Source organism: Dermacentor andersoni, chromosome 4 (assembly GCF_023375885.2).
Source record: "Dermacentor andersoni chromosome 4, qqDerAnde1_hic_scaffold, whole genome shotgun sequence".
Taxonomy (NCBI): domain Eukaryota; kingdom Metazoa; phylum Arthropoda; class Arachnida; order Ixodida; family Ixodidae; genus Dermacentor; species Dermacentor andersoni.
Genome location: NC_092817.1, coordinates 213,616,300 through 213,636,990, shown reverse-complemented (window position 1 = coordinate 213,636,990; position 20,691 = coordinate 213,616,300). Strand labels below are relative to the sequence as shown.

At 49.1% G+C, this 20,691-nt stretch overlaps 1 protein-coding gene across 1 annotated transcript in view; it reads left to right on the top strand.

Annotated features, from left to right (window-relative positions):
- Nucleotides 1-20,691, top strand: part of LOC126538469 (nitric oxide synthase-interacting protein) — a 129,405-nt gene that overhangs the window by 68,528 nt on the left and 40,186 nt on the right. The window contains exons 5-7 of the mRNA XM_050185313.3: nt 2,512-2,628; nt 11,827-11,897; nt 17,693-17,801. Coding sequence (XP_050041270.1) covers nt 2,512-2,628; nt 11,827-11,897; nt 17,693-17,801 — 297 coding nt within the window. The remainder of the gene's footprint in view (nt 1-2,511; nt 2,629-11,826; nt 11,898-17,692; nt 17,802-20,691) is intronic.

Genomic DNA, 20,691 nt, shown 5'->3' with positions numbered 1-20,691 from the left:
ACACAACACGATCCTTTTTTCCTGATGAACACATCTCGTTCATCTCCCATGTGATGAACACATCTCCCTCGATGACCATATACACTCTCTGTCAGAACCCTTGATTCAGAAAGCGCGGCAGCAGCACCGAGTGAATTCACTTTCTTGCTGCCTCTTGCTTCATTGCAAATGAGGGGGAGAGAACACAGTGCACACAAAGCTTTCAGCGCTCAGCGCACTCTGTCCTCATTGCACATGGCTTCCAAGATAAAGCCTGTGAAGCCGTGTGTGGCTGTGCCATAGGCAGCTTCCAAAACCCCCGCCCCTTCAGTGCCTTGCGCACAATGAACAATGGAGCTGGGCAGGTTGTGCAATATGTAGGGCAGATAACCAGTGGACCATTAGAGTTTTTAGGTCTGCAGAAAATTATTTGGGAGATGAAACTAAAGGCCAAGCTATAGTCTGGCGTTCTCGGCGCGCCAGGCAGCGGCAGGCGAAGTCGGATACGCTGCGCTAGCGATGCCAGGGGTGCAAGAAATTTGCTTCCTCTACAGTTTGCAACAGAACTGCTTGTTGGCTTAGTTGGTGCTTGATAAAAGACATGTTTTTTGCCGCAATTGAGCACTCACAAAAGGAAGACACATAAAGACAACACGGGCCACACGTGTTGTCTTTATGTGTCTTCCTTTTGTGAGTGTTCAATTGCGGCAAAAAACGTCTTTTAGCTCTACAGTTCGGTGTGCGCATGCAGCGCGAGTCTGGCGCCATCTTTGCATCCGGGAGCGCAACTTCACAGCCACGGCGAACAGCTGTTTCCATGGCGCATGCGTGTCTTGCATATACCCGCGCCGTTCAGGTAGCGCGCGTGCTTTTTCTCGTTCCGCGCGCTGTTTATGCGCCTAAAATGAAAACTTTTGCGGCATGGCGTTAACTTGTCCTGACAGCCAGAAAAAAAAAAATTATAGGGTTTTACGTGCCAAACCACTTTTTGATTGTGAGGCACCCTGTAGTGGAGGACTCCGGAAATTTCGAAATCTAAGCACATGGGTGCTTTCCGCATTTTGCCCCCATCGAAATGCGGCCGCCATGCCTGACAGCCAGAACATCGCACTCATATTGCTAGTACGTCGGCTGCGTCAGAAACGGAAGCAGACCATGTACATACGAGAGCTATTCGACAAGCACCCTCAACTTGGCGACTACCACCAGCTAGTACAGGAGCTGCGAAATGCTGCTTACCTGTGGCGAGACCACACTGCTTTCGTATAGCTTCCCGTGTGTTGTTCTTCCGCTCTGTCGTGGTAGTCCATGCGTTTCACATCGTATACACATGGATAGTTGCGAATCGCTTTAAGCAGGCTCTCAATAAGTGCGTTCTCACTCGCGCTGTCATCACACATGGATGTTGAAAAAATCACAGCCGCACTGTCAGTACGCGCACCGCAGGCCGCCATTCTGCCTTCTGCTTGCTGCCGCTACGGTGCGCAGTGCATTCTGGTCTAGCGGCAGCCGTGTGAAATAGAACATGCTCTATGTCCACGCCGGCGGCATTGAGTTCGCCAAGCGCACCTGGGCACGCCAGCCACGCTGTGACGCTGGATTGTAGACTGCATGCTTTTCACCGACGTCGCTTAACCGTGCCGCCCGTGGCCGCGCGCACGCGTTACGCCGGAGTGTATCTTGCCCTTAAGAAATTTGTAGGTACATGTTGGAATCATCTAGTGCAAGAAGGAGGCAATTGGGGATCACTGGGAGAGGCCTTTGTCCTGCATTGGACATAAAAATCTGCTGATGATGTGGAATAAAATGGAGCTGTGTAGGCCACCTAATGCATAGGGTAAATAACCGGTCATCCACGAGTGACAGAATGGGTGTCATGGGATAAGAAGCACCGCTGAGAACGTTTGAGAATTTGATTCTAGGATGAAATGAGGAAATTTGAGGCATCAGGTAGAAGACAGGGTAATTGATGATGATTATGGAGATAACCATACCTAAATAAAGTTTGGGAGTTGGTGCTTGTTTTTGTCATCTTCCACTGTCGCTTTTCATGTCTGCTGTTCACTTAGCTGTCATGGAATGTGCACAGTGCTTCCCAGACTGGGTTCTCAATAGTTGTTAATCCCCTTGTACAGATTATATAACACAGACATCACAGTGGAGCTCTCTAATTGGGCTTGAGTAGTATAGCATCAGTTCTCCATTCTTGCAAACACATATCTTGGAACGTTATGTGTGCACTTAAGTCTGTCTTGTATTCCGTTATTTCCTGAAAAATAGGTCATGCAACCGCTTGTGCATGCCTTGTTTCTGTTATAAAGGTTGTTCAAAGCTGGCACCTCCATTTTTTAATCCATGCGTCATGTGTTCATTTCAGTTAATTGCCTATAAGCCAGCTTTGACCTTTTGGAATGGTTAGGAACACATATTGAAATTTTCTTGTTGCTTCAACACAACGGTTCAACCAACATGTGCTGTAGGCAACAGTGCGATTTAAATTCAGGATCTTGTGCTTTTATGTGCACTTTGCAGAAGAACGTTGTGCTGTGTCCCATGAGTGGAAAGCCAATCAGAGCCAAAGACCTGATTCCAGTCAAGTTCACACCTGTTGTTGATCCAGACGAGAAGGCACCGCTCATCACCAGAAAGGCAAGACCATGTTTCATCGTGACTGCATGACAAATGAGTACTTCTTTTTGTGTGTTGATTCATTATTTACATTGTATTTGTCCCTAATGTTCATGCCAGGATTATCAAGTTCCTTGTGGGCACTAGTGAAATTGCAGACCTCCTGAACTCCCCAAAGTGGCAGTAAGGGAAATCTTCTGAACCCTGCAGGGGTGTCTGTGTCAGCAGGCATTTGCTTCCTTACAACATAAAGGACCGAAGCGCGTGGGTGCCAGACACTCCCGCACCCAGCTATGCGTATCTTAGCTGTATCCAGGAAAAAGTGGATCCTGATGGTTGAGGCGATGCCAAATGCGTGGGCCTTTAAGGCCCCTCAGTGGAAGCAGCACACACCTATGGCTTCAGCTTTATGAAGACGGCACTCCATACTGGCCCACCCAAGGGAAACCAGCTGGTCACTTTTCCCTATCCCTCTCCTTGATCTCTTACTTTCCAATCAACTTTTCTTTCTATCCTGTTGTCCTCTTTCTTCCTAAATTTTAATATTTCCCAGGTGGCTTGGGTTAAAGGCAAATACTAAGTCGACGTGGACTGTTTAAATACTATTCCAGAAACCTCGCAATGCTTTTTGCATGCCAAGAAAAGACTTAGTTTACAAGAAAATTGCACCTGAAAGGTCTGAGTACCTTTTTAGTTATTCAAATATCCCACCACCCAGCTGGGGGAGTGGTGATGTTGCATACGCCATAACCGCCCTTTGCTGCCGCTGGTGAGTAAAACAGCGCCCGACAGACGGCGGTGCGGTTTCTTGCCCAAAATGCAAACGCGCGGCCATGGAGAAACCGAGCCTAGGCAGAGCGGTGGATTCGCCGCTGCAACTGCTTTTTGGTGAAGTGGCGTGGACCGTTCGGGCATCCTGCGACATCACATGAAATTTGGATTCTCTGCTACTTGCAGATTGTGCGATTTTCGCGAGCCACCAAAACTAGCGCAGCACTACACGATTACGAAACTACCGAAACAAGCAAGCATGGGTGGTGCAGAGTTGAGCGCAAACGAAACCTTTCGCCTGCCCGCGTTGTGGCCAAGAGTAACCTCAATGAGATCTTTTTTTCTAAATGTAAAATAGGACTGGACAAGTAGTATTTTTATTTCGTCTTTTAATGCAATACAGAGATGTTTTTGTAGCAAGTGGTTGAGTTGTAGTGACAGAATATAACGGAAGAGTGCTTTCATCATCGGGTAAGTACTTGAATTTCCCGGGGGAATCTAATAATTTTAAACAACAGTGCGTATTTTGACAGGGACAAGGAGGGAGACATGACACGGACGAGCGCTGACTTGCAACTGAAGTTTATTGCTTGGAACGAAGAATATATAACAGCTCCAAACGACAGGAGAACAAAACAAAAAAACTTTCATAAATTCACAGTCAAGCATACATGCCACTCTGATCATGGGAGATAGCTGTAATCATCATATCACCCCCGCTTAGAATGCTAGTTCTTTGGACGAAATCGATAAGGAGGGGCTAATGACGCATGCATCTTTTGACCAGGTGATGTGCGCTGCTTCGATGATTTCATGTGTTAGTTGGTTACTTAAAACGTGTGTTCGAGCAGAGTCAGGGTGGCAAGCCTTGCTGTCGCAGTCCCTACAGTGGATGCCAAGATGCCCTTCTACAGTATTATGCACATTGTTGTTGCACTCCTTCAGGCATTCATTAAGGCATCTCCCCGTTTGGCCGACATAAAGCCTACCACATGACAAGGGAATGGCGTAGACAACACCCTCTTTACAAGAGACGAATTGATTTTCATGTTTGATGTTGCACTCTCTTGGAACGAAATCGGTAATAATCATTTTGCACATCTTCCCAAGCTTATCCGGAGCCGAGAAAATGACTTTGACACATATTCTGTTAGCTATCCTTCTTATTATGTGGGATACATGATGAATATAAGGCGCTACAGTGGTTTGTTCTTTTTCCTTTCGTGTCATCGAATCTACCCGTTGTCCGTTTCTGTTTTTGCTCAAACTACTGAGGATAGTTTCTTACACTGACACTAGCAGCTGCTTGGGATAGCCAGCCTTTACCAGACAATAGTTTGATGATTGAAGCTTTCTAGCATGGAGTGCATGCAAGATTTGTTAAGCGCATTGTGATAGCATGATTTGGCCACGGCTCATTTAATCAGCTTAGAATGAGATTATGTAAAAGGTAGCAATGGCTTATTGCTTCGCAGCTCATAAGACTAACACATGTGATGTTGCATTAATCTGAGTTTGTTATCCAAAAATCTGTTGACTTTGTTTTCTGGCACTTCAGCGGTTAGTATGAGCAGATGAAGGATAATCATGTCCGGCATTTACCTCGATTTCTCGATTATTAAGGTTCTGTTCGCAATAATATTGACGGTTGTAGCAAGTATGTGACGCCCCCTCGGACATGGTCTTCATTAGCCCGCCAAGCTCGGTGGCCTGCTAAAGCTCGGCAGGCAACAGTGGTCACCCGCACCACAAAAAACACCGACGAGCACGGCAGCTCGCCGGTCAGTAATCTTTCAGCACCACCACGCTGAGAAGCCCTCCCTTGTTCACGACCCGGGGTGGATTGTGACACTGGCGACGAAGATGGGATCCTCGTGACTCTAGCGAAGAAGCTGGCGACGAGTACCTACGGAGCGTCCCACGCCGCCGCGAGCGGCGAAACACCGCCCCCCGTTGCTGTCGCCATGCCGCTGTACGGAAGGCTCGAGCCGTTCGAGGGAGATGGGTCCGCCTGGCAAATTTACGAGGAGCAAGTCCACGTGTTCTTCCGGGCAAACGACACACCCGAGGCCAAACAGCGGGACATTTTCCTGGCCAGCTGCGGGACCCGCGTCTTCAGCCTCCTGCTCGACCTTCTGAAGCCAGCCACGCCGCACGTTAAGACGCTGGGTGAGCTGCTTGCCATACTGCGCTCGCATTTTAACCCAGCACCGTCCACACTAATGGAGCGTTTCCGCTTCAACAACCGAAGCCGCCGGGAAGGAGAGACCCTCGGGCAATTCGTTGCTGCGCTACGAGGGTTAGCGAGTGCCTGCGCCTTCGGGGACCAACTGGACTCGCTGCTCCGGGACCGTTTCGTCTGCGGAATCAACAACCCCGCCATGCAGACGCGACTCCTGGAGCTTCCCGACCCGTCGCTGGACGACGCCGTGAAGGCAGCGCTGGCAATGGAAGCTGCCGCCAAGGACGCCGGCGAGATTTCCCGCGCGACTGGCTCACCGTCGGCGGAAGCGGCGGTCAACAAGTTCGCGACAAAGGGCAGTACCTGCGGTCGCTGTGGTGGTGCCCACTCCCCTTCACAGTGCCAGTTCTCTCAAGCACAATGCTTTACGTGCGGGAAAACTGGGCACCTGGCACGTGTATGCCGAAGTGGGAGGACGAACAGCAAGCAGCAGCCTGATTCAAGCCCAGGTACAACACAAGCCCGCGGCCAGGGTAGCCGTCGCAAGGGTACGCGGCGGAGGCATGCGGCAGCAAGCTCAAGCTCTTCCGCGGCCAGGCTCCACGTCGTGGCCGAGGACCCGCCGATTTTCGACATGTGGCACACAGGCTTTGTACCGTCGTCTGTGCCGCCATACATGCTGACCGTCGAAATCTGCGGGCACCCCATCGCCATGGAGCTGGACACGGGGGCCAGCGTGTCTGTAATGTCCGGGAAGCTCTTCAAGCGGACTTTCCCCGACGTGTCCGTCGAGGCTTCGGGCGTGATGCTGCGCAGCTCCTCCGGGCAACTCTCCCAGGTCCAGGGTCAGGCACAGGTCAGCGTTCGTTTTGGCGACAGGGAAGCAACCCTTCCCCTTTACTTAACGAAGGGGTCGTCGCCGACGCTGCTGGGCCGAAACTGGATTCATGTACTGGGCATTCGTCTGCCAGAGTACCCGGAAGCCAGCTTGCATGTGATGCAGAGCTGCCAAATCTGCCAGGAGCATCAGCGAGCCTCGCGTAATGTGGAAAGCACCCCCTGGCCGTTTCCACAGAGGCCCTGGTCCCGCCTACATGTGGATTTTGGGGGCTGTGGCGGTGGTGGCGGAGCAGCCTCCCTGCGCTTGGAGGACCTGCAGAGCCAGCTCGAGGAACAGCGGGAGCTGGCATCGGCACGGCTGCTGGAGCTGGAGCAGCTTCAGCTTGACCACAAGGAGGCCCTGAAGACGGTGGAGAGGCTGCGGATAGAGCTGCGGTCGCTGCCCGAGAGCCTGGTGGTGAGCACGGCAGAGTGCAAGTGCCTGCAGAGCCAGTTCTCCGTGCTGTACAATGAGAGCCGCAACAGGCAGCTCAAGAGCGAGGTCTCCCGCAGTAAGAGCAAGCTGCGCAAGGCTCAATCAGAGAAGCTGAAGCAGAAGCTGGCTGCTGACCAAGGATGCCATCTCGGGCCTTTGCCAGAGTCGGGAGCTCCAGTTTTCGCCAGGAACTTCCGTCCTGGCTCACCCTGGTCTGCCGGACAGGTGGTGTCTCCTGCCAGCGCCTCATCGCTGCTCGTCCGCATGCCAGATGGGGCCATGTGGCATAGACACGCCCACCATGTCAGACCTCGCCTCGGGACCTGGCCAGCACCCTCGACTGCCACTGAGTTCCAGCCCGCAGGAGGACTAGCGGCAGCACCAGTCGCTTCTAGCGGAGTACCACCTACCTCGGAGGCGGCAACCGTAGCCAGTGGTGCGGCACCCGTGGGACCGGTGTCAAGCCCGGCACCACTCGCAAGGCCGACCACTACGGACCCCCCGGATGGAGCAAGGCTGGCTCAGGCAGCACCCGGCGTTGCCACACCCGACCCGTCAACACCGGTGCCCAGGCGGAGTACTCGACGGCGGAGGCCACCAGACCGTTACTCGCCTGGGTAGCAGGCACCGTCGACCCAGCTAGGGTGGAGGCAGAGCCTCATAGTGTGAACTTGGACGTTTGTTTTTTTATTTAACAAACAAACTGGGGGTGAGGGGTTGTAGCAAGTATGTGACGCCCCCTCGGACATGGTCTTCGTTAGCCCGCCAAGCTCGGTGGCCTGCTAAAGCTCGGCAGGCAACAGTGGTCACCCGCACCACAAAAAACACCGACGAGCACGGCAGCTCGCCGGTCAGTAATCTTTCAGCACCACCACGCTGAGAAGCCCTCCCTTGTTCACGACCCGGGGTGGATTGTGACAGCCTTAGAGATTCTCAAGCACGAATCTATTGCTTAAGCTTGACTTAATATTTGCCTTTAGTGTCCCTTTAACCTAGTGTAGAATCCAGCCTTGGGTATGTTAGATTATAGTAGCTATATAGAGCTAGTGTCTGCTATTCCTTCAGGGGGGATATTCTGCAAGTGTGGACATAGTGGACATGTCCATTTTGTATGCTTCTGGAGTTCTAATTGGCTGGGCTGGTTTACGCGTCAGAAGGACACAGGCACCCATAGCCAATCAGCACTTCAGCTGCAGACGAAATGGGCATGTCCATTAGGTAGACACCTACAGAATAGGCCTCCAGTTCTTGCGTCTCCTTGTTGGGCTCGGTAGTGTGCAAGTGGGCATCACTGCCGAAATGAATGGGGCTTTATGGCATGATCAACCTTTCCGAAACTGTCTGATCGTCCTGTTTCAAAGAGAAGACACACTGATACGTTTCTAGCTTTTTTTTTTCAACAGCAACAAACCTTTGCATGTTTCCATATACTACATATGGAGAATCCTGGAAAGATGGTTAGAACCTTTCACCCTTTGTTGCAATATGTCTTGCTGACACACTTGGACGCGAATACAACGCTGCAAAAATGGCCAGATGTGACCTCCTCCTCGAAGTCCATAACAAGGACCAGTATGAAAAATTGCCCAAACTTTCTGTTTTTTATAACATCCTAATCTCCATAAGCCAACACTATTCCATGAACAGCATGCAAAGAGTGGCATCAGAACAAGAATTGGTTGACTTAACACTTTCCTGTATGTGGGAAAAGAGGTACTTTTTGGGTAGTAAAAAATCGTTTACTAAAAGATTTTTTAGCTGCTAGAACGAATGCTTGATATTAGAAGGCATGGTATCAATTTGCAGAAGAACTAGCATCCGTGAATTTCCTACTTTCATCGCCACACCTAGTCTTCGGCCCTCGACTGTGCTTCCCTTCTTTTGGTATCCATTCTGTAACCATAATGGTCCAACGGTCATCTAACCTCCGTGTTACATGACCTGCCCAGCTCCATTTTTTTCTCTTACTGTCAATTAGAACATCGGCTGTACCAGTTTGCTCTCTGATCCAATCCATTCTCTTTCTGTCTCTTAACGTTATGCCTAGCATTCTTCGTTCCATCGCTCTTTGCGCGGTCCTTAACTTGTTTTCAAGCTTCTTTGTCAGTCTCTAAGTCTCTGCCCCATATGTCAGCACCCGTAAAATGCACCGATTATACACCTTCTTTTTCAGTGATAACGGTAAGCTTCCAGTCAGGAACTGACAATGTGTGCCGTATGCGATCGAATCCATTTTTATTCTATGAATTTCCTTCTCATGATCAGGGTTCCCTGTGATTAATTGACCTAGGTAAGCATACTCCTTCACAGACTCTAGAGGCTGACTGGCGATCATGAACTCTTGTTGTTCCCTTGCCCAGCTATTCATCATTATCTTTGTCTCCTACATATTAATTTTCAAACCCACTCTTGCACTCTCTCTGTTAAGGTCCTCAATCTTTTATTGTAACTCGTCTGCAGTATTGCTGAATAGAACAATGTCATCGGCAAACCAAAGGTTGCCGAGATATTCGCCATCGATCCTTACTTCTAAGCCTTCCCAATTTAGTAGCTTGAATACTTCTTCCAAGCACGTAGTGAATAGCATGGGAAAGATTGTGTCTCCTTGTCTGACCCCTTTCTTTATACCTATCTTCCTGATTTTCTTGTGTAGCATTAAGGTAGCTCTAGAACCTCTGTAGATATTTTCCAATGTATTTACGTAAGCGTTCTGTACTCCTTGATTACGTAATGCCTCTATAACTGCTGGTATCTCTACTCAATGAAATGCCTTTTCGTAATCTATGAAAGCCATATAGAGAGGCTTACTATACTCTGCGCATTTCTCGATTACCTGATAATGACGCGGATGTGATCCATTGTAGAATATCTCTTCCTGAAGCCAGCCTGTTCTCTTGGTTGGCTAAAGTCCAGTGTTGCCCTTATTCTATTGCAAATTATCTTGGTGAATATTTTATATAATACTGGGAGTAAGGTAATGGGCCTATAATCTTTCAAATATAGGCCCATCAGCTTATTTCAGTGGTATGGCAGAGCACACCTGACTGTGCAGACTGTGGGCACTGAGCACATTGTTGGTCTTGTGTAAGTCAGGGTAAAAGAAAACATCTCACTCAAACAGGCATGTAGGCGTGTCTCATCTATGCAGGGAGCACCTTATGCCACTCACAGTGAACTGGTGGTAGGCCCTTCTGAGCAGAAGCAGCCTGCTCTGCCTCCCAGCAAGAAGAGCTAACCGGCCTGAAAGCTTAGGGCCTCTGGTTGGGCAGAGAAGCTCAAAACGACCGCAAGTAGGCATCTAGTGCCTCGGCGGCGGACACATCCCTTGGTCCATTAGCGTCTCGGGTAACGAAGTAATAATGCAGCTCCCTGGAGCGCTCTAAAATTTTTGAACCATGCATCACAGCGCCCAGAAAAAGTGCTCTTGGCTAATGATTTCACTGTCGTAGACACACAGCACAAACCTTTTCTTAATATGAACACATGTGTAGTACAGCGGAACAGAAATATAACGGCAAGACACTCGACCGTAAGTCTAGACATTATTCTAAACAAATGGTATTATTATTATTATTATTCTTATTCTGGTTCTTATTGGCACGCTAGACTGTCGATGTATCTCAGTTTCAACTATAAATAACATGTAAATAAATCCTGCTCTCCTAAGTCCCGACGAAGAGTCAAGCTCCTTCCTACAGCTACGACTGCCAAATCTTACATCTGAATGGCAGCGGTGAGATCGGCCTACAGCTCGTAGATCGTCCGACAACTCTAACAAATGGTGGCAGCGGCGATATCGTCCGACGAATCTTACACCCCTAATGTAGTCGGGTTTTATGGCCAGAGTTTTTGGAAGCTTTTACTAATAGTTGATAGACCTACCCATGTGACATCCGTCTTGGATGCAGTGTGTGATAACCCTATCACCTTGTTTATATAGCTGTGTGTTCTTGACCAATAAATCCAGTTGTTGATCAGCTCTAGCGCTTCTCCTCCTTTCGCTAAACCTTATTTTCCTTGAGCACTTGGCACACAAATCATGCCATAAGTATGGTACCTTGTTTAATTTGAAGAATATAAGGGCCACATTATGGTTAATCTGTAGGCAAAGTATGAAGTGCATGGTTTAATTGCAGTCTTTGCAGTAAATTGTGTTCAAGCATTCCGGAGCATTCTTTTAATGTGTTTTACAAGCAGCATAAAATTTAGCCCATTGCCTTGGCATAACTACAAATGCCACGAAGATCAAATTTAGCAAACATGAGAGAGAAAGGCTGTCAAATCTGCGTGCATAGTTAAATTCATGTGGAATAAATACAGCTCTTGTGAAAAATTAATTTACCTAGTGCTTGCAAGCATTATATGTCCATTTACGCTATGTTTCCCAGTGGCTCGAAGGGATGCTATGTTACACAAAGCTTGTATTTGGCAAAAATAAGGCACATAAAGGCTTTTGCAATACATTGCATACTTGAGTGCTCTAGACCGTATATGATTGTGTTTTATGAGTGGCATAAATGTTAGCACAAAGCCCTGGCTTAACTAGAAACGCTGTCAAAGTCAACCTTTTTAAAACGGGCAGACTATTACGCAAACCTGTGGGCAGTAATAAATGCGGCTGGAGCAGACACAGCCTAAGTGTCACACTGCAATTGTCAGCTACATTTGCCAATGTCCCAAGGAAGTCCGCATTGTACCAAATTTATATTTAGTAGAAATAGGAGCCTTCGCACAACCAAAGAAGGAGCCGGTCGGGCTGCGAGACTTGGGGGTTATAAAATAAATGTTTTTGCAGTTTCTTTAATATTTCTTAAGAAATTCACTTTTCTTGATGTAATCCATGCTCCAGCAAGTGATGTCTCGAACACCATGTGTTTTGACAAATAACACATTCCTGTACATTTTAATCTCGACTTCCTTTGGCTGTGTTGCAAATTTTTTTTCTTTTCAGGCTCGATACATGTGTGCTGTGACACATGACATCCTTGGCAATTCTGTACCTGTTGCAGCACTGAGAACCTCGTGAGTACATTGCATGCTTTTGCTTTGGTCTTTAAAATCTCTCCTCGTCATAGTGTCATAATCACATAAAGCCAACAGACAATCACCACAAGCAATGCATAGGGGGAATCACTTCTCTATTACAAATCAATGAAAAAGCTACTCGCTGCAGGTGGAATATGAACCCATGTAGCATTACGCGTGCAATGCTCTTGCAATTTGAGCTACCGCAGCTCTGTTTTCCCGTCCACTTCCATGGGTATTTATGTACAGTTAAACCTCGATATAACGAACTTCAATATAATGAAATTCTCTATATAACAAAGCATTTAACTTTTCATAACTCTTCTCCATAGAACACCATGTATTTAGAACCTCAACATACCAAAATGTGTTCTATGTAATTTCATTATAACGAAATTTCGGTTCTGCCGCAAAGGAATGCCGAGACAATAAATGTAAACTTCCGCGGACCCCGACGGTCAAATGATTGAATTACAAGGGGCTGCTTGCAGACACACCTCTCAAATCGCACGCGGCGCAGCAAGAGTGACCGCCGAAGTGGAGCCGCATCATGTTCCGTATACGATCTTTAGGGGCAAGTAAAAGTGTGCGAGGGTGAGACAGAAAAAGATGGTGGCTTCATGAGTGCTGCCTCGCCACACGACCAAAGGGAAAGAGGGGAGGGGAGCGAACTATGGGAAAATGATCAAGCACGCGCTCACAATTTCTGGCGCGTGACTTGGCCGCAGCTGCGCATGGCTAGGATTTTGCATTTCACTACCTTTCGGCTTGGACACCCAGCAGCCAGACTTCACCGTTATAACTGATAATGTGGCAACGGGGTATTGCAGTAAGTCGGTTATTTAATACACACTCGCCGTTGTCAATCAGGGGAACCTGGTAGCCTCTGCCTCCATCCGCGCCACATGCAGCGCAGCAGCAGAAGTAGCAGTGATCACTCTCGCACTTCGCGACGCCAAGAGCAAGGGAAAGTCCACCCGCGTCCTTACGGACTCACAAGCGGCATGTCGTTTATACATGAATGGAACACTCCCTATACAAGCCATTCGAATCCTGGGTCGCTCACTAGAATGGAACCACAGTATCGTCTGGTGCCCCGGGCATGAAGGCCTGCAGGGCAACGAAGAGACGGACTGCGCAGCTCGAGGTCTGACTAGCCGAGCGGCAGACCACACCGTTCTTCAGCCCCCGACAGACCGACGAGCGACCCACGAGTTATTAACGACAAGTCAACAAATACTACAGGACCAACATCTCGGAAGAACACAATACGCTCCCCCACACAAAGCTATCAATAAACTCCAGGCAAGGGACCGGCGCTTCCTGCAAACTAGCACATACCCACACTTGTCTCGTCTACACGCAATCTTCCCAGACAGATATACGTCGCGGACATGCCCCTGGTGTAGCAACCACACAGTGACACTCGCGCACATAACACACGAAGGCACCGACCGTCCGGGCGACGCAATTTCGCCACGAGTCACAACACGCACACTCACTACGTGGTCTTGGCAGGCGAGACTCTCCGAACTGGACCTTGGAAGCCAACTGGCGACCCTCGACCAGGCTCGGCGAGCCGCGATCGCCAGTGGAGCCCTGTCAGAGGGAATCACCCAGCGATAAACCGCGCAACGGTTCCTGCAATAATAAAGTTCCTCCTCCTCCTCCTCCTCCTCACCATGGAAAACATACAAAAGTTGGCGGTGCAGTGGCTTCTCGTTGTTATAACCGATATGTTGTGTGGGGATGCGCGACTCTCACGCGTCCCCTGATATGTTGTTTTCCCGCACGGCTGGCCTGGCGCCCGCGGCGGTCGGAGTGGTTGAGGCGCAGTACGAGAGATGGCGCGAGTGTTGCGCTGCTAACGCCACCGACAGGCGGGGTTACTTGGGCGCCGAAAGACAAGGCGCTTCTCTTTTTGGTTCGAGATCGTCGAGCGGTGGGGACGTCCGCCGCGTGCGCCGATCCATGCTTCTGCGAGACTGTCTCGCGTGGCCGCCTTCGAACGCGCCACCGTTGGCGTGACCGCACACGCGAACGACTAGGCGTCGGGATCCAGCATGGGGCGAACATATTCGCTCGCTATCCGGTCGCGGTGAGTCGGACTTCTAGATTTGTTGCGCGCCCATCGGCATGTTTTGTGGGTAGCAACTCGGCTAGCAGGCATTGATCTATGAAAGGTGCAATAAATGCCCTTGTGATTGTTTGCACTACTGTGTTGTCATTCCTTTGTCCCAAGAGCACAGTGTGAGAATCCCACATCTGGCTGCCCAACGTGGGGCTCTTGGGGCATCGGACGATAAATTTAACAGTTTTGCTTCGTTCGAGACCTTTGTTTGAACCGAAGCATAGGGCTAGCGCGGATTTTGATCGCTAGCGTTGGCGGCGTGCTTTCTTGAGCGAGGCGATGGTGGCTGTAGTGTGTTTGAACATGTCAACATGCTAAGCCTTTTCGCAAGTGCTTTTTTTTAATGACATTCGTCAGTACGAGAGCCACGTGGTCTGCATCCTGGGAGAGCGAGGCTTGCCAAGCCTGAAGCCTGAGCATTGCCAAGCCTGAAGCGAGTGAGTACGGAAGCCTCGTGGGTGGTCTGAATACAGTAAAAGCTCGTTAATTCGAACTCGTGGGGGACTGAAAAATTGTTCGAATTAAGCGGAGTTTGAATTAACGAGCGGGCGGCAAAAAAAAAAAAAAAAAAAAAAAAAACATGGCCATTGCATTTGGCTGCTAGGGCCGAAGCCAAAATAGCCATATCTGGGATCGTCATCGAGGAATACGCACTACTACTCTTTGAGGTCGGCGATTGCGGGTATTAAAATCATGCGAGTCCAAACACCAAAGGAAATAAAGATATCCAATCAATTTATGCGCCTGGAACTAATGATAAATGTACCCACGTGAGCGTCAGGCTTAATGATGAAATATGACACTATTTATGCTTCAAAAACATGTTTATTAACAAAAGAATAATGATCGAAGCATATCAACATGAAAAATAATCGGTGATTTGCATTTGTTTGCGCTTTCTTCGCCGCGACTCGAGAAGCATTGTCTGCAACTTGCCCAACATCTCCAGCGCAGCATCCGAATTCTCATCGGTGGAGAAATAGCGCGCAGCCAGATCGAGTCCCGATGCTGCTTCACATGCGCTCGGAGGAGGCAACGGATCGTCCTCTTTGTCGGACTCGTCGTCGCTGTCAGGCGTGCTCGCCGCGCGTGAGTCGTGCTGCTGACTGGACGCAGCCTCGATAATCTCGGCGTCAGTGAAAGGCCCCGTTGTCTCCACGCCGTTGTCTACGTCGACAAAGCTCTCGAAGTCCACACCCTCCGATAAAACAGCGTAGGCAGGGTCCAGCACGATGGAGCCATCATCTTGATGGCTCCATCGTTCAACCGCCTGCAATATTTCAACTTTAGTCTTTAAATCCTCTGCCGAGTACTTTCCACGGCTCGCCATGATAGGCACAGTCGATGAGACGTCAGCGGCGAGATACCACACAAACGAGCAAGCTCATGCAAAATGCGACAAGAAAAGACTACTCGTGCATTCCACCGATCGCAGCCGCCGCAGCGCAACGAAAACCTGAAACGGCTTGCTCCGGAGCATCGGCGGCGGCGGCGCCCGTGCGTCAGAGAAAACCTGCTACGGCATGCGCCGGAGAGTGGTGTGCAGCGAGCGATGAGCGAGCGATGAGCGAGCGCGGCTTCGGCCGCTTATCTGTTTTTTCTGCCAGCGTCCGCTGCGGCGTACGCGGTTGTTGCGACGCGCGTCTTTTCTTTTCTTTCTTTCCTCTTATTCAATTATTCCTCTTAATTTCAATGCATTGTACTCGTTACGAGGCGACTTCTATTTATGAGAAGCAATGTCGGCTGCCGGCTCCTAGTTCGAATTAACCGACGTGAGTACCGATACGTTCGAATTATCGGGCGTTCCGGCCCATTGATATACATAGGGCTTTGCAGGGACCCGGGCATCAGTTCGAATTAACCGGCGGTTCGAATTAAGCGATTTCGAATTAACGAGCTTTTACTGTATCTTATGTAAATAGCTTCTTCTATCTCTTTGACTCGGATGAAGTTGCGGCTCTGGGAGCCGGGTGGCCGCGGGCCACCGGTGCCACTACGGGCTGACTGGTATTGCGGCCTGGCACCGGCCGCTCCAACACCGTCTGGGACGGTGGGCGCCATCAACTCGGATGCTGTGTGAAACGAGCGGGGTAGGACCACCTAACAGAGCTGACGTCTCCTCGCGGCTGCCCGTTTTATGCCCATATTGCGCCCATTTTGGGTGTTGTTTGTTGGATGCCGGTTGTTGTCAGTGTAGCGACGCTTTAGGCCTAAGGCTTTACGAAGCTGCCTGTCGCACGTGGAGGGACACAACCTGGTGGACCGTGGCATTGAGGTGTTGCACTTTGCTTCCCTCATTCTATTTAGCCTCGCACGAATTGAAATTACTCGTTCGACTCAAGGAAGCGAGCTTCGTTCACATGAACTTAGCATCTGAGTAGCTGCCCGATATTTTCCTAGCCGAGTTGAACATCGTACCACGTGGGCGATGCGCATGCAGAATTTCTCTCCCTTGCACTACTTTAGTGTTTGCCGAGTGTGTTGAGTGTACGCAGCGTGATTGGAGTCACCCCTGGTTTGCCGTCGCCTGCACATCGTCTGCGCTGCTGCGGACTACGATCGAGCCACTCTGGGCGATGGTCATGCTGTGGCCAGTTCGGCGCAGCGACTTCAGCGGCCTCCTGCATGCAGGTCACAACCCTTTGCGGCGGACAAAAGAGCCGGCTGTCACCGATAGCTACGGCGACTCTTGCCAGCAGGGCGCATCGGCACGAGCCACGTTTGCTCGTACCGACTACTGCGTCGTCGTTTCCGGAGTCCTGGCCTGGAATCGTGCCGTCGAGTCTGCAAAGCTGCTGCTGTGACCAGCAGACGCCGGCGGTGTACCCAGGGACAATGTCGGCTCGCATGCTATGGACAGCGTGTGGACATTTCCTCGGCGCGGCCGCTGTTGAATGTTCTACCTTGTTTGCGAAGCACGCGTTGATGTTAGACCGTGGGACATGTTTCACCGGTATATGTAGTTATTTAAGGTTGGGGGGATGTGGGGATGCACGACTCTCACGCGTCCCCTGATGTGTTGTTTTCCCGCACGGCTCGCGTGGCCTGGCGCTCGCGGCGGTCGGAGTGGTTGAGGCGCAGTACGAGAGATGGCGCAAGTGTTGCGCTGCTAACGCCGCCGACAGGCGGGGTTACTTGGTCGCCGAAAGACAAGGCGCTTCTCTTTTTGGTTCGAGATCGTCGAGCGGCGCGGACGTCCCGCGCGGGCGCCGATCCATGCTTCTGCGAGACTGTCTTGCATGGCCGCCTTCGAACGCACCACCGTTGGCGTGAGCGTACTTGCGAACGACTAGGCCTTGGGATCCAGCATGGGGCGAACATATTCGCTCGCTATCCGGTCGCGGTGAGTCGGACTTATAGATTTGTCGCGCGCCCATCGGCATGTTTTGTGGGTAGCAACTCGGCTAGCAGGCATTGATTGCAATAAATGCCCTTGTGATTGTTTGCACTACTGTGTTGTCGTTCCTTTGTCCCAAGAGCACGGTGTGAGAATCCCACAGTTGTTAAAACCAGTATCGTTATAAGTGGGTTCGACTGTACGTACACATGTATGTGTGTCTTTTTTCATCCGCGTCTAGTTCACACTTTCTGACTTTTTATTTGTAACATTCATTTCAAAGCCAACTTTGTGATGTGGTTATAAGTATTCTTGTTATGGCAGGGGCAATGTGGTCACGATGGAGTGTGTGGAAAAGCTGCTGAAGAAAGACTGGCTGGACCCAACCAACAGCAAGCCGCTCAAGGAGTCTGACATTATCCCTCTGCAGAGGGTAAGTACATGTTGTGTCAGCCTAAAGTATGTGGGTAGATTGTCTGGATTCTTTAAAAGCTTGCTCATAAAGCTTGGGGCAGCTTTTTCCCGTACGTGCATATGAAAACTCGATGGCAGGAATTTTAATTTCATTCACAGGCAAACCCGTTTATAGCAGACTCAATTAGTTCTGTGAAAAGTGGTTGTATCGATAGTTCATTACATGTGGACTCGCCCTTCAACACGCAGAAAAATTTACAATTAATTTTGCGATGCATGATATAGAGTTGGTGGATATTTTAACGGTAGTGAAAAACCTTTCTGTAAGTAAGGCGGTGGGACTAGATGAAATTCCTTTCAGGTTATTGAAAGATAATATAGATATATTAGGTATTTATCTGTTGCATATGTTTAATCACTTCTTGGAAGCAGAAAAATACTCTGACACCCTCAAAGTAGCAAAGGTAGTACCAAATTATAAGGAAAGAGATCTTTCTGCCCCCAACAACTGTAGACCAATATCTGTTCTGAGCATATTTAATACTTTGGTCGAGAAAATAATTTGTACACGCATGCAGGAATTTTAAGGTAGAAGCATAGACTGTTGGGCCAGTTGGTGCATGGTGTAGTGTCGTTGAGCGGAAATTTGGGCGGGAAGAAACAGACACTCACTTACGACTGCAGAGTTTAATGAAAGGTTTTCCAGGGAGCAGAGGGCCACACATGCGCAGTCAATTTTTAGGTAAACATATTATTTGTCCCACTCAGCATGGATTTCGTCCTCATAGATCCAAGTAAATAAATAGTTAATGTTAACAGATATGATTGTGCTTGCAACAGGTCATGTAAGTAGACAGTGCACTATAAAGCATCAAAGTGTGATCTGTGTGGTATTGGTAAATAGTTTATTTCCCTCCCACTGTCACATCGCATCTGTACTAAAGAAAAAAAATATTTTGCACAGCAGAAAAATTATACAAAGTAATGTCTGACCAGTTTAGGTGTTTAACTGATTTTCTCCATTTCCTTGTTCCTTCTGTTTGTGTACTGCTACACTAGGATCTGGGCAACACCAATGCTTTGTTTTTGGTGCTCATTTCAAAGAGACACATTCAATATGAAACCACTTGTATCGGCACTTGTTGCTGTCACATGCAATCATTCTCCCAGTCTCTGGTCCTTTACAAAAACAGTACACTGCACAGCCTGGTTGGCCTTCGCTTTCAGGTACTTTCTGCCTTGTGAAGTATTTACAGAAAAGCTCAGGCAAAATGGCCTTTGTAAACAGCTCTCTTGCACCACCAAATATCTTCTGGCAGAATGCGTTATCCCGTCTTACTGGATGCCCAGACAATAAAGTCGTAAAACTCCACCTCACAGATAGCTATTTGTGTCTGAACTTGACAGTAATATGCATGGTCTCTCTGCAGTTGCACTGCACTATTACTATCACATAAGCATGACTTCAGGTCAGAAATTGCTTCGGCATCTCGTAAAGTGTAACGGCAATTGATTTCCACAAGACCCGTGCTGCAGCAAGAGACAAGGGCATCAGGTGTCGCCCCAACGTGCTTTGCATCGAGATGCAGCAACCGACCTACCACACTTGGAAGTCCGCATGCTTTTTTTTCTTGAGTTTCTTTATATGCGTCCAAGGCATCTCTTTCATGAACCACGCCCAATTTCATGGCTGCTGTCTTCACCGACTGCTTTTCGGGGTAACAAATTGAATTAACCCTTTGAAGGTCGAATTATTTTGAAAAAACCTTTCCCAGGTGGTCAAATTACTTTATTGCGGATCTTGAATGCACAAGATGTATAAAGTCGGGAATAAATAGTAAAAAAAAATTAGGAAGAGTATTTTGGTGTCGGCATCACTCAGAACTGCAAAATGTTCAATAGTATTTCAGAGTGTGGTACTCCTTGAAACACGGGTCTCCGCACAGCGCCTTATCCCAGTCTGCACATTTAAAATGTGTGTATATTCTTATCTTGGAGCGACGAGTTGTGTTGGCGCACACATGACATCTCTGCGTGCGTGTGGCTGCCTTGGGCAGAGGTCTGAGGCACCCTCTCGCATAAGTGCGTTGCCACAGAGAGCGAGAACACCTCGTGAGCGGCGGTGATAAACAAGCTAAGAGCAGCGTCAATTAAGATAGCAATCAACTTCCGCCGCCCCTGCGATAGCGTGACGACAAAGACAAAAATCACGTTTCGCGCGGCTCCATTGCGATCACGCGGAGGAACCGAAGCCGCGAAAGCGCGTTGCCGCTGAGAGCGAGAATACCTCGCGAGCGGCGGTTATAAACAAGCTAAGAGCAGCGCCAATCAAGATAGAAATCAACTTCCGCAAGAGAGTGCCGACAAAAAAAAAAAAAAAAAAAAAAAGAAAAAAAAAGGACGTTTCGCGCGCCTCCATTGCGATCACGCGGCGAAACCGAAACCGCAAAAGGGGTGTTGCTGCAGTCCGCACGATGCACTGAAGCTAGAAATCAGTTCCGTTTATCTCCCCAAGAAGGTAGCACACATTTCAAACGCTTCTTATAAGTCCTAAGAGGTGGCAGCACCTCCCAGTAAGCACGCATCGTCATTATGGCGCGAAATTTCAAACGGAGGGTCTAAACCGTACCCGTACGGCAAAGACCTTGCGGGACAGAAAACCGCCGCCGTACATGTACGGCAAAAACCTTCAAAGGGTTAAGCAAGAAAATGCTTGGCTTGTGATATTTGTGTGGCAAGCACTTCTCGTCAATGAAGCAGTTACGCTGCCGACTCGATATTGGGACCAGTCCAGACAGTTGGCCTGAAGTTTTGGTGAAGCCTCCACCTGCTTAATAGTATTTTGGCTGATTGAATATGTATCCACAAACTGAGTGGTCTTTGTGGTGAGTGTCTCTAGGTTGTCAGCC